The sequence below is a fragment of the Miscanthus floridulus genome, chromosome 11, assembly GCF_019320115.1.
Source record: "Miscanthus floridulus cultivar M001 chromosome 11, ASM1932011v1, whole genome shotgun sequence".
NCBI classification, from domain to species: Eukaryota; Viridiplantae; Streptophyta; class Magnoliopsida; order Poales; family Poaceae; genus Miscanthus; species Miscanthus floridulus.
In genome coordinates this window covers 21571637-21585593 of record NC_089590.1, presented here as the reverse complement: position 1 = coordinate 21585593, position 13957 = coordinate 21571637, and the positions used below count along the sequence as shown (strand labels likewise).

At 42.8% G+C, this 13957-nt stretch overlaps 1 protein-coding gene across 2 annotated transcripts; it reads right to left on the bottom strand.

Annotated features, from left to right (window-relative positions):
- Nucleotides 1–4482: 4482 nt before the first annotated feature.
- On the bottom strand, nucleotides 4483–13604 carry LOC136493053 (nucleotide pyrophosphatase/phosphodiesterase-like). 2 transcript variants are annotated; one of them, XM_066489083.1, is made up of 12 exons: nucleotides 13429–13604; nucleotides 7389–7480; nucleotides 7204–7270; nucleotides 7002–7121; nucleotides 6812–6904; nucleotides 6575–6704; nucleotides 6210–6291; nucleotides 5997–6129; nucleotides 5674–5879; nucleotides 5437–5562; nucleotides 5031–5340; nucleotides 4483–4902 (listed from the first exon to the last, which is right to left on the bottom strand). In XM_066489083.1, exons 1-12 carry the CDS (start codon nucleotides 13594–13596, stop codon nucleotides 4597–4599), a joined length of 1833 nt encoding a protein of 610 aa, XP_066345180.1. In that variant the 5' UTR covers nucleotides 13597–13604; the 3' UTR covers nucleotides 4483–4596. The 2 variants fall into 2 exon arrangements, with proteins under 2 accessions (XP_066345180.1, XP_066345181.1); XM_066489084.1 differs by having other exon boundaries at nucleotides 6210–6270.
- Nucleotides 13605–13957: the final 353 nt, after the last annotated feature.

Genomic DNA, 13957 nt, shown 5'->3' with positions numbered 1-13957 from the left:
CGCAACACTTGCTTCGCCTCATAATTGTCTAACCGGTTTGTTAAGTGTTGTTGTAGAATTTTTTAATAGGCTATTCACCCCCTCTAGCCATTAGGACCTTTCAGCTGCTCGCCGGAGGTCAAGCTCCCACAGGTGGTCTGGCTGCTCTCGCTAGAGGTCTTGCTCCTCGGGCGGAGGGGCTGCTCGCAAGCGAGACAAGCGGTGGCCATGGCGCGAGGCGGCACGGCCAAGGAGGTCGTAGGAGGGCGATGACATGGGGCGGGGCTAGGTGGTGTGAGCTCCGGTGCCTAGCCATGAGCCATGGCGGCGCGGATCGAGCTCCGCCCGGCCATGGCACGGGGCGGGGCGGATCAATCTCCGCTCGGCCATGGCGCGCGGCCTAGGAGGGCGATGGCACCGGGCAGGGCTGGGGAGGCCATGTGGGGATGAGCAAAGGAAGACGCGCGGGTCGAGCAGGGGCACGCCATGCCGGGACGAGCAGGGAGGCCATGCGAGGACGAGTAGAGGAGGATGACGTAGGGAAGAAGAAGGGAAGGGAGGCTGATGTGCGGGACCCATGTATCAGAAATTCTGATCCCACGTTCACCTTATCTCTAACCAAATAGAAAACGTGGGATAATCCCATCCCCTAACCAAACATGAGATGGGTTAAACCCAACCCAAAAAACTGGGTTGTGTCCAACCCATCCCCAATAGTTCCAGAACCAAACACACGCTAAGAGTGTGTGATGCGGATGACCGAGTACTATTAAATCTTAGAAATTTCGGGTGGTTTTCACCATCGGCTCTTAACATGAACCCATACAGCCGATTCATAGCATGAACCGACAATAATGAATCGTCGGTGAAATATTACGCCCAATAGTTTGTAGAAAACTAACAGTGAAAATGCCATTGGTGAAAATAGTTTCTGTTGTAGTGAAAGAAAAATACATAACCTTATACATTCTACATCTAATATACCTAATATTAAAGGGTCAAAATTTCATGACATTTTATTGGTCCACCACTCCTATAACCACCTAGATAATGGAGAGTTTCTTTTATCCCGTTTTTTACTTGTTCTGGAGTATTATCGTTTCCATAAACATATAATAGTTTTTTTCTCCCGTTGCAACGCACGAACATATTTTGCTAGTAAACTAATAGTACCCCTAAATTTGTATACAAAGTACCCCTAAATATAATATATATTTTATCCAACTCAGCCACTATCAAAGACATTTAAAATAACTGCCTAAATTAACTTCAAAATTACCCACCGCCCACCATTACAAAATATAATGCAAATAACACCCTAAATTGTATCAACCTTTACCCATACAAAAGCAAAAGCAAAGTAACCCTAAATTTGCTGTTAACTTACACACATATTTCACTAGGAATATTCATGTATTGCAACGGAAACTATAAACTTTTTTATAATATATTATTTATCTTGTGTTATTAAAATGTCCTCCACATAAGTTATAGATTGAAAGGACATAAATATCTCTCTACTATACATCACATGTTTGCTAAAATTAATCTTGATTGCAAAACTATGTTAAAACTAGTCTTAGTAGACACAAGCATTAGTTATTGTTTAAATCTTTATCGGCACCTGCTTTTGTTTTCTTTGGTTAATATGGTAATTTATTTAAATGGGACTTAATAGTTATTGCTGAACCTCTTTTTATTTTTTTATTTGGTATAAAATATTAAGGTAATAGATTTTCTTCGATTATGTTCTGTAAATATTGTTTTTTTACACTTCTATATATCATTGGTAGGCAAACAATAGTTGCAGGATTTTACAACTGATGAGCTAAGTTTCACATATTATTGCCTCAGACCTTTCAAATTGCTGATTGCCGAAAAATAAATGGTGACCAACTGTAAAGATGCCAAACTGAAAAAACCAAAAGGTTTCGGTGTCTGCGCCTTAGCTATCTAATTTGACTTTAAATTTCCTCCTGGTTGAATTACTGACATTTCTTTGGTGATGTGCATGTTTCTATTTTTTGGGCGGAACCGCGGGAGGCTTCTTCATCTGCCGATTTTTCTTGGCGGAGTCTAATCAGCATTTGATTGTCGTCAATCCTCAGTGTAAAAATATATAGGTGCTGACAAAACAAACGTGACATAGTGAGAAAAAAGTAGCCGCAAGGACAAGGTAAAGAATGCGGAGATAGCTACATGCGGATACCTTGTTGGCCAACGGCCATGCCAGTGTGAAACAAAAGTGGCAATGGAAGAGATTTATGAAAGCATATGTAATACTAGATTAGCTCAAAAAAAAGTGGTTGCTATGTTGGGCTGGTTATGGTTGGTCTAAGATGATTACCGGTTATTTTCTACTTTAGGCTACGACGACTCTACGAGGGATGGGAGTACCAGCGGTGTGATAATATTCAGTTGGTGTGCCCACTGCGGTGATGCATACATCCAACTATCAAGCCGTGGCAGCTCAGTTATATAAAAAAAAAAGCCGTGGCAGTACCGAGTTTGGGGTTTAGGTTGCTATAGATTACAAAGTGAGCTGAATGCTATGGTAAATAAGCAATTAACAGCCAAGATATGTTAAGTAATAAGAATTTGTTGAAGCTTATTAAAAATAAAATTGAGAATATAATCTCAGGAGACGGAAAAAAACTCATGTTGCTTGAACTAACATCAAGAAGGTGAAAAACAAATCATTTTAAGTTGGAGAACTATTATGAAAAACTAATCTACCACTTCAGGTGAAAAGCGAAAAATTGGCAAGAGATCTCCAAGTTGAGAAGGTTCATATAAAGGGATCAAAGCAGTATTTGAAAATTCTTTTATGTTAAAGATGTTTCAAGGAGATCATCTGCCTAGAGCAATTATTTGGCAAGAAGCCTAGATGATGCCCAAACAATGATCGGTAGAACAGTATGGATGATGTATACATCGCCCTTAGACAAAAATAGCCAATGAACTCGATATCTTCACTATGGTTGTCATGTGTTTTTAAATCCGCATATGCTTCACTTAAAAATAGGGACATATATTGATGATCAAAATGTGATTGAAGAGTTTAAGATGGATTAGAAAACATGCGCAAACAAGAAAAGACAAAAAGGACTAAATTTGGGCCAATTTGGCGTTTTCTAGGAAAAATGGCTCGAGCTGGTTTGTGCATACTAAATAGGCTTAGGCCGGTTTGGCCGGCTTCCCGCGGTGTTCAGTAGGAACGATCTTGAATCAGTTTTGGCAGTCCGAGTCCAAATTCGTGTTATTCCTTTAAGGCACGTTTGGTTTGAGGACAAAGTTAGATGGAATATGGTCATCCATAGATTTCTAGATATGGTTATCCATACTTGTTGTTTGGTTGGATGGATGAGACGAGTCATTTTTTTTTTGTTTGGTTGAATGGATATTTGTCTGATGGGGTGAGATGGGACGCGCTATTTTTTTGTTTAGCGGGATGGACGAGGATTGATAGGCTGATGATGTCATGTGGGACCAACTTGTTATTTATTTAATTTTAACCAAAATATAATCATGTGAGATATTGATTTGTAGATTTAATTGCAACAAATATAACTATATAATTATATCATAAATTAGATAAACGGTTTAGTAGATAAAATTGTTTGAATGTTGTTTGCATTCATTAATTATTGTTGCCACATCAGCAGCAGCCACGCCATCGTTGGATGAGCAATTACGATAGATTTTTAGTGTCCACTTGCTCCAGTATCTCATAAGAATATTCTCTCTCGTGGATATCCGTTTCCAACTCATTCATACAACCAAACATTGTATATCCATGGATGATCATATCCCATCCATCCGTATCAAAGCAACCAAACGCAATAGAAACTCATCCGATCCTGTGCCGAACTTGTAAATTACATGTGGAATAGATTTTCCGTTATAAGAATGCCCTGGATCAGGCGGGTTTGTGCATACTAAACTGGCTTAGGCCGGTTCTGGCAAACTTCTCGGCGCTGTTCAATAGGAACACGCTTGAGCCGGTTTTTGCAGTCCAAGCCAAAATTCATGTTTTTCCTTTAGAAACTCATCTGAACACGTGCACAACCTATACGTGTGGAATATGTTTTCTATTAGGAAAAGACCGCCATTTACTCAGGCTAGTTTTGGGTTTCTTCTAGGAGCTCTACAGCCTGTTCGATTGGCTGGTTTGTTTTGTTGCTGGTTCGTGAAGAAGTACTGCTGGCTGGTTTATGTGAAAGAAAAATACTATTCCAGCTAGAAATTTACGATCGTATACGACAAGCACCAGCCAACCGAACAGGCTGCTAGCATGTGCCGTTTTGGGTGTCTTGCATATCACGCTCTGGAGGGCACCCTTCGAGTGACATGTCTCGCATATCGCGCGAGAACACCAGGTGAAATGTTCGTACGTGAACACGCTCAGGCGACAGTCGATCTAAAAGTCAGCCGGACTGATCTTTGGCCTCTGTTTTTACCGGTGCAGTGATCTAATTAGCGTCAATATGCTCTTTATTTCAATGTACAGAATTTTATATAGGTGGGTCGGTCGACGACCAAATTAGTCACTCACAGTTACACGCAGAAGCAGCACCCACGTTCAGAAGCGACCCCTCTGCTCTGCATGGCTGCATGTCATGTCGCTTTTAAAGTCGGAGGACAGCTGTCCTTGACGCACGCTAACACGTCCCTGTACTCTCTGTGCATAGTGAAGCTATCGTACACCTTGCCGTCGCTGGACCGTTTGTATTCGTAGAGGAGGGACGAGTAGTTGAATGCCGTGAGCTTGACAAAGCCGTAGTCCATCTCCCTGTAGACGCTCCACGCCGGGACCTGGATGGTGAAGTTGCTCAGGTGGCTGCCGCCGCCCCCAACGACTACGTGGATGGTGCCGTTCATGGTGCCCGAGTAGTGGGACTTCTCTGAGCTCATGCATTGTTCCTGCACAGCAAAAGTTCCGTTTCAGTAATTATTAGCACGCGTTCTAAAATGTACTTACAATTTGGAACAGGATGGAGTAATAAACTTGTGTTGGAAGAAAGGAGGAGCAGCTAGCAGAGGTACGGTACCTCATAGACAGGGCATGTCCTCTCGTAGTTGTGGACATGGCCGTAGAACGCCAAGTCCACCCTATACTTCTGCCAGAGCTTCTGGAGGCTTTGCCGGGACATTGGCTCAGCGAACGATCCGTCTCTGCCGTAGAAGAAACCGGACGAGTAGCCGAGGACGCGATGAGCGATGAATATCAGCCACGGCTGTTTCTTCCGGTCGACCGTGGCGAGGCAGTTCTCGATGAACTTGTACTGCTCCGTGCCTTCCCGCCAGTCGTGCTCGCTGTCCGCAACGCAGAACCGAAACATGCCATAATCTGTGGAGTACCTGTTGAACAAGACCAAAAGGTTTTGTGTCCGGTGAAGTGTCACTGTTGACTATCCAGCAATGTTCATATATGATAGATTGAGTTGCACTGCATACCAGTAGTTTGCTCTGTTTTCTGTAGGCGTATAGTACATGGTCTCAGCTAACACACCACACTCCCCTCCAGAGTCTGTTCCATTGAAGTATGAACCACTGTTGGGCCAATCTCGTTCATGATTCCCACTGAATCAGGCAAAGCAAGCTGGTATCAATCACCGGAGATTTCTGAAAGACTTTTAAAGGGACTGAGTGGTTTCAATTCCAGGGGGAAAAAGAACTCAAAAGATTATAAACCTCGCAATCATGTAAGGGACTCGTGAAGTGATCTCTTCCACTTGTTGTGTGAATTGATCCCATTGTGAAATGTACCCATTGGCGTAGGTAATGTCGCCAACGTGGAACACTATGTCTATGTTGTCAAGGTCCTTGATTAGTGTATCAGTAGTGTTAAGTGACCCAGGCTGGTAGTTGGCGTATTCGTTGCTTCCATCCCTCTCAGCCTATCGTATTGATGTAATAAAACAGCGATAAGCCGATAAGGACTATGCACTGAGAATGTGAAATATTTGTTGGACACAATCATGTAATAGTCATCCATAGCAATCTTCATATGTTACCTTTCCCATATCTCCGAAAATAACAACACGCTGCAGTGACTTCTGACCAGGATAAGGAGGTGCTTTGAAGGAAGATAATTTGCCCCAAACAACACTTCCATCTGGCAGCATATGCCCAATTTTGTAGTAGTACCTGGTCAGGGAACAAATACAAGTACTCAGGAAACTAGTGTTCGAAACTGAGAAAACTTTTTCCAGGAGGCAAGAATTTACTCTTTATTTGGCCACAAGTCTGTTAGGAAAGCTGTGTGTATGAAACCAGGATCTCTCCAACCTACAGAACGAGCAGGATCTCCTGCACAAGTACAGTTAGACACTTCAGGTAACAAACTGAAACTAGCATTGTTCCCCAGTAAAAGATTCTCTGTATCCTGCAGTTTCTTGCCATAGATATCAGGTAAATAGCTTGGAGGCTTACTAAATACAGTAGAATGGACTCAAACTAAATTGGGACAGCAGGCTACCAAAATTAGCATTTCATGTCTCCAGCAAATATCTAAGGAATATAATTTTGTATTTTTCTCTCAGTAACCATTTTTTTTCTGTGCTACTGGATAGAATGTTCATATAAGCCATACCGCAGATGCTATCACGATCAAAAGTGACAGTGCCAGCTGCAGTGCGTACCGGGGGGCTCCATTTTATTCCCCATTCGACAAAGGGATATGCCTCATTGATATCATAGCCACTTGTCCATGTTACAGTCATCTAGCCAACACACAAGAGAAATTTGAGAGCGTGCATGGTTGCAATTGGACCTTCTAAGCTAGATTCGCCAGCTTCAGGCATAGAGGAGACAGGAGAGAACAACCAACCTCGTTCCAGGATTTTCCTTGCGCTAGGCGTGGATAAACTGGAGCCTTTGGGTTTGCAAAAGCAATAGCATTTGATACTGCAATAAGTTTCGGCTGTAAAAGAGAAATAGATGAAGTCAGGGTCATTGCTTTCCATCGAATGATATACAAGGGATAGCATGACACTGCAGTGCCTTATGCAGTAACTGACATTCGAGAGTCCACCAGTGAACAATGCAAATGAAAAGTCTTGCCGCTGGTTGATCAGCTGAAACTTCAGTGCCCCTTTCCCGGACTTGCCATAATCTGATGAATAATTTGTAAACTGATACTGAAACCAGCATATAAGAAGATTTAAGTCCGATATTTATCAGAAGAATGTGAAGATTACGCATTTATTTGTTTCATCTGACCTTTATTGGTGCTGAACATATCACAGGACCTGGGCCAGATCCGTGAGAACCAGGGCATGTGGATGCGCTGCAAGAAAGTGAAGAAACCTATTAGATCATGATTGCCACCATACAAAAACTCGCACAATAAAAATCAATACCCTGTGTACTTTCAACTTGAATTGAGATGATGTAAACAAGCATACTTGAAGTTTGAAGGAGAAAATACGCCAATCCAATCATCATCACTTGGATGGGGAATAACAAAATCAACGTTCACCCAGGCAGTACCTTCGCCCTGTGAACAAAACGCTGTCATATTTCTTTTCTTGCAGTAAAGGGCTGACAGGAGTAGTATTTCAAAGATACAAGGTATTTGTCAAACGCTCCTTAGTGCGCTTTCAAATGTGAAATACTCTCTCCATTTCAAATTATAAAATGTCCTAGCTTTTTTAGATATAGTATCTTTTCTATGTATCTAGACATAGTATATATCTAAGTACCTAGCAAAAACTACATATGTAGAAAAGTTAAAATATCTTATAATTTGGAACGAAGAAAGTACTTTTTTTTCCTAAACAAAGAATCAATGACCTAAGATCTATTTTATTTTCATCACATAAAAAATTCGCCGTTACAACTTACAAACACACTACTACATACCTTTGGCTAAAAAACTGCCTTCACAGTCGATTTCGCGAATCAACGGTAAACAATGGACAGATGTGGATCTTCCTCGAATCTATCGGGGCAAACAGAGACCTCGAGTCCTCAACTCGAGGACCTCCTGCGCGGATAGCTACATTATGTCGTGGCAGTAGGTGGCATACCATGTTGGGCGGACTGAAGAATGGACCACCATAGCTATGCAAACAAAATGGAGTCCACAGGCGGGGTCCAATATGGTTCTCAATCCGAAGCTTAGAGGGTGGATTGGCACCTGGAAGACGGATGGTTAGATGGGAATGGTGCTGGGTTGGCACATTAGGCTTTTCACATTTATGGAACAGAAATGCTAAACGACACTCGGTTGTTTTAGGAGCTCCGAACACGTGATTTTGGGAGCGTCCGATCCGTGCAGGGACGCGATGGAGGCCGTCCAATTCCCCAACGCTTGTGCCCACGGCTCCTTCCTCTCTCCTCTCAGGTGGCGGCGGTAGCGGGTTCCGGCAGAGCCGGCCTCCTCCTCCTCCTCCTCCTCCTAGATCTGAGCCCACTGGAGACGAATACGACGGCGGCGGTGGCTAGGGTTCCAGCAAGCCTCTCCCCCTCTTTCTTCTTCAACACCGCCGGGTATAGAAGAGGCCAGCCGGAGGAGTTAGGCAAGCCAGGCGGGCGGTTTAGGGGGCCAGGCAGCGGCTGGGCTAGGGAGGGGCAGGGGCGTCGCGGCGTCGCCGGCGAGGATGGCCATGGCGGAGCTCCGGTGAGGGGGGAGGGGAAGAAGGCGGCTGCCACGGGTGCTAGGGTTCCCTGGAGCTCCAGCGCGCTCGGGCCGGCGAACTCTAGCACCTGCGGCGAGGTGGTGGTCGGCGGTGGGGGTGAGGACGAGCAGGAACGATGGTGGGCAGTTGGAGGAGGAAGAAGAACAGTGCAAAAAAAATTCGGGTGTAGGGTTGTGGGCGAAACACGCGAATGACAGATAGCTGGACTCTTATGGAATGCTAGTACTTTGGTCTCGTATTTCATATGCTAAATTTGATCTAATATAAGATAATTTGACTTAGAACAACTCCAAATCTCATAATATTTTAGGAGAGAGAAGTGGAGTGATATGGAGGTTAGGGCCACGGTCCTAGACGCGACCAAAAGAATAATCTAATATCTGTTGAATTTTTTTTGCAGAAGTCAATGTGACCTTAGGCACGATACAATTTTCTAATCGCTCAGCCCACCGAACCGTGGAACAAAAAAGATATCTGCATTCCTAGTGCAGGGAAGCTCATGTGCAGCATGATTTGGATACCGTTCACGCATTGGAGGCGTGATTAGCTAAATCACCGGGCGAGAGAATAAGCTACGGAACGTATGCACAAGAGGAATATCATCCAACGGTGCAGATATTTTTCCCCGAACCGGCCTTCTCCTTAGGGATGGAGAATAAAAATGGATATCTGAATTATCTGACATTCATACCCGTTAAAACTTGTAAAATGGATATCTGTGTTCATATATGTTTCTAACAAGGATACTAAACGTATGTATCCAAGTTCATTTTTCAATATTTTTCTCTTTCCAATTCTAGATCTGTGTCCATGTTCGATAAAAAATATAAAATATTCAACATTTATCCAAAGAACAAGGTATAATGAATTTCTTTAAAACTTCCTTTCCATAACTAGTGACTAGTTATTTAATTATAATATTACTAATGATATATTAAAACTATTTAAAAGTATATCTATAAATAAATTTGAATATTAAATTAGTGTTATTTATGATACATAAAGATTAAAATTCAGTTTAAACCTAATATATTTGTTGTCGTAAATTATTTTAATACTTTAATTTATTCATATCTAATGTAAGTTATACACTTTTATAATTTCATGATAAATATTATATAAATAATGATTGATTAATCGATATATTAATTATTAATATTTATTGATAATTATATTATTTTTTATGAGCTATCTTGTCTATGCTATATACCCACATACTTTATTCTTTATCTGTGTAATAATTTTGTAATTTAAAAACATGGTAGAGGAAAATGGCTACTTGTTGCCTACCACTCTTATTTGAATTATTCAATTGACCAATCATTTATTAAATATTATCCATTATAATTTAGTTCACTTTGGGATTACGAGAAGTGTACTTTGATTTTATTTTACTTTAGTTATAGATGAGCTTAGTAGTAAAATTCTATTATGTATGTTGAATTTAACAATATGCACTTTGAGAGTTTGAGTTGAATTGAGTAAATATCTGAATGAGAATTTGAATCCGAGACATCCTTTTTGTATTCATATTCAAACCCGCATAGTATTTGAATTTAAATTAAAATGTAGCAAAAGGTGATATGAGAATCTGATTCTATACCATCCGTTGCGTCCCTCCTGTTCTGTCTTTTCTCGCCGTCTCCGGCAACCTGCTTCTCCCATGCGTCTTGCGTGCATCGATCGGGAACTCTGTGCTGAGCAGTGAGCACCAGTAGAGATCCAGCAACCGCTGGCGCGGGGTCCAAATCAAGCAAAAGCATAGCAGCAGTAGGCGGTGGCTGCCGGAGGAGGTACCGAGGTCCTAGGGATGAGACACAAAGGCACAGCTCCGCCAGACGCCGGAAAGCAGTGCCAGCGACAAACAGCCAAGCTAGCCAGCCAGCGCCAAGAGCCCTAGAGCCAAGCAGGTATTGGAATTCCCCAATCTTGCAATCTAGGTCTTTATTATAATTTCCTAATACGGAGTATTTATGAAAATTTCTTTGGAGTTCTATATTTAGAAGAGTGAAGAGGACAAGGCACTGAAATCATTTTATTGATTATTAATTCCCATGTTATTACACCTATTTTGCAACCAAGGTCACCAACAATATCGTGACATATCAGCAGAATTGATGACTCAGCATGTTAATTACGAAGAGAGAGATAAAGAAAGTTTCAAAGAGAGTTTTATCTGCATGAAACCTATTATCATAGTTACTAACATAAAAACTGATATGACAGTCTTGGTATCCACACCATGAAACTCACCACTTTGACTGGCCTAACAACAATTGTGAAAAGGATGAGAACTAAGCAGATCGACGGATCAGACATGTCAGAGATTTAGAATAAAAGAATTCAACATGTTTGTGGAAGTTTACTTGTCGTGGCATCTGAACACTGTGGGTATATTTGGAAAAGCTTCACATCTGTACAACCAAATCTAGAGCACCAGATCCACTATGGAGCAGCTCCCATGGTGGATTTGGGATCCGGCTAGCGCTAGAAAAATTATGTGAAAGAGCTCCACGGCGGATCGATCGGGCCAGCCCAAAAGCTAGCCAATTGCATCCCATAAGTCGGAGCTCTTCCTCATCCCCTCCTTCTTGAAGGAAGTCGAGCCAGAAGCACACAACGGATGCAATGTGTGGGTGCGCAAGGCGGACAACAGCGGTGCCGGGAAGGAATCGTTAACCCACAACAGTGTTGGGGAAGGAAGCTACGTGGACAGAAGCGGCGCCGGGGAACGAATCGCGTGGCCTCAGCAGCGCCGAGAAGGAAGCTACATAGACAACAGCGACACCATGGAAGGAAGCCGCGGCGAGGAGCAGAGGCTGTAGCGAGTGGGTACATCTGGGCGAGCACGACGTCGTCAGAGGGGAGGGCCGCATGTCGTGCAAGGTCAGTGATGTACGATGCGCGGCGCAAATGGGCTCGCGGCGATGGGAAATAACCGAGAAAAGAAAGACCAAACCATTATTTCTGTGTAATCAATAGTATGGCGGGTAATTTTGGATAACTCTAGGAATTCGCGAGTTTTCAGAGCACTCCATGAAATCTATAAATCTGATCCCAAGATCTGATCAATTTTTTGTGCATCTGGATTCTTTAGAGTTGAGAAGTTTAGCTTAAAAGAAGTGAATCTAGAATTGTTTTTCTTAGATCTAGAGCTGCTGGAGCACTTCCAGATGGAATCGTTTTTCACAGTTGAGAGGGGAACAAACGCCAGGGGATTACATGCATAAAACTATCCATGTCACTTCACTTGTCATTGTGGCAAAATACATTGTGTGACGTACATTTGATCGTAAACGCATATATTTTATAGTTTAAAATGCACCCGTTTATTTATTTTGCAACTTGTTAGAGCAAAGTGATACAACCACACAAGTTGTATGGTGGATGTAATTTACTATTTATTTATTTACTAGCAAACATGTCTATGTGTCTTACTGAACTTAATATATTTTGGAATTGGACTCTTTTTCACCGGTGGATGCGAGTTATTCTAACTTGGACCATGTTTGGTAAAGCTCAAGCTTTTTTCCACTGAACAACAGTTTCGAATGGTTCCTCCTACTAAATCATTTGGTAGGGCTCCTCGGAGTTGGAGTCAAAGCCAGAGATGAGCCCTACCAAATGTCAAATGTGGTCTTACTCTCTCAGTCCCTTTTTAGTTGTCGTTCTCACTTTCCAAGAAGTCAAATGTACTTAAGTTTCAAAATATATATAATAAAATATTATATATGATTAGTATCATTAGATAGATCATTGAATCTATTTTTAAAATAAACTTATTTTGGGATACAAATGTTACTAACATTTTTTTATAAGTCTAATTAAGCTTAAGAAAATTTGACAACATAAATATCCAAGCGACACTTGAAAAAGGACACGGGTCACGGATCCTGATCACCTACAAATACGATGGGAGCGAGGATAATTTGAGAAGTAAAAAAATAGGGGGGAACGGATTGGAAGAAACGCGTGCTTATTAGGTAGAGATTTGTTTAAGTTGTTCTTCTGAAAACAAAGGAGAGGCAAGAGTACAGATCTGACTTCTATTTTATTTACGAACACCTCCTTCCAGGAATTAAATACAACTCTACATGTACATATATGAATGCATGGAGTCTAAGTTTGATGGCTGGAGGGCGCGAATATTCGGAGAGGCGGAAATACTGTTCTTAATTGGAGGCCCCAGTCAAACCCAATAATGTGGCAGTCAGTATTTGACTTGAAATAATTTACTGAGATGACGCGGAGAAAATGTGCATGCCTCTCAGCAGCTCACTCCTTGTCCTTGGAAGGGTCATTACGAAACCGGCCATGACCTGCGGCCATTTGGCCAGCTACTGCTCTCCCCTCCGTTATGGCCTAGTATGGCGTATGCTGCAAGTGGACGCAAAAGAAGGGCCCCATTGCGTTGCGCTCACGAAATCCTACTGCAATGGAGTTGGTTTCATCCCCTTCAGAGGTCTACGGTGAATAATGGATTTAGGTTCCTTTTTTATTGGATTTTGATTGATGGGATCAAAAAGAGGAACTATACATTGCCAAATGCTTTCCCTAGGATTCTTCTTCTAATTTGTTGGTTAATTTGGTCTTTCGTTTTAACGCAATGCAAGCCAGTCTGGCAGTCTCTAGAGAGAATGGACTTTTTCAGCAGCGCAAGAATCCAAGGATGAGCAGGCGACGGGCGGCACTTGGAAGAATAATGCATAATTCCAATCACGCAGGTCGCAGAGGTATAACCAAAAAAAAAAAAAAAAAAACTAAAGCATCTGAATTAATGGCAGAGGCATATGCATGTACATACCTTGGTTCCCAGCAGGTCCGGCGAGGCCCGCACCGCGGCGGACGCGTCCAGTGCGACGCGGGCGCGGTGGATGGCGATGCGCGACAGCGGCTGCACGCCGCCATGCCCCGCGGCCGCGGCGGCGAGCAGGAGCAGGCACGCCAGCCGTGCTGCGCCTTCCGGTCTCATGACGATGCTATCTTTCTTTTGAGGAGAGATGCTCTTTAGATTAGATCGATACTGGAGTTTGGAAATTATAAGGAGAGCACCGAGCAGCTTCGCGGCCGCGCCCTTTTTATGAGCGCACGCTACGTCTACGTGTGGGCGCACTGGCCGGAGAGGTGGGAAGTCAAACGAGACGGGGGAGTTGACTCGGGCGGAACGCCGGCGCGATACAGCGGTGTCCAGTTTCGCAAGGGCTCAGAGAGATTCCCGCCCCGCCGGACGTAACATGCCTGTGTTTACATTTTGATTGACGCCGCGTACATACAAATCAATGGAGAGAAGGAAGCTATATGCTTCGGATGCCCCGAAATTTGGTGTCCTCAGT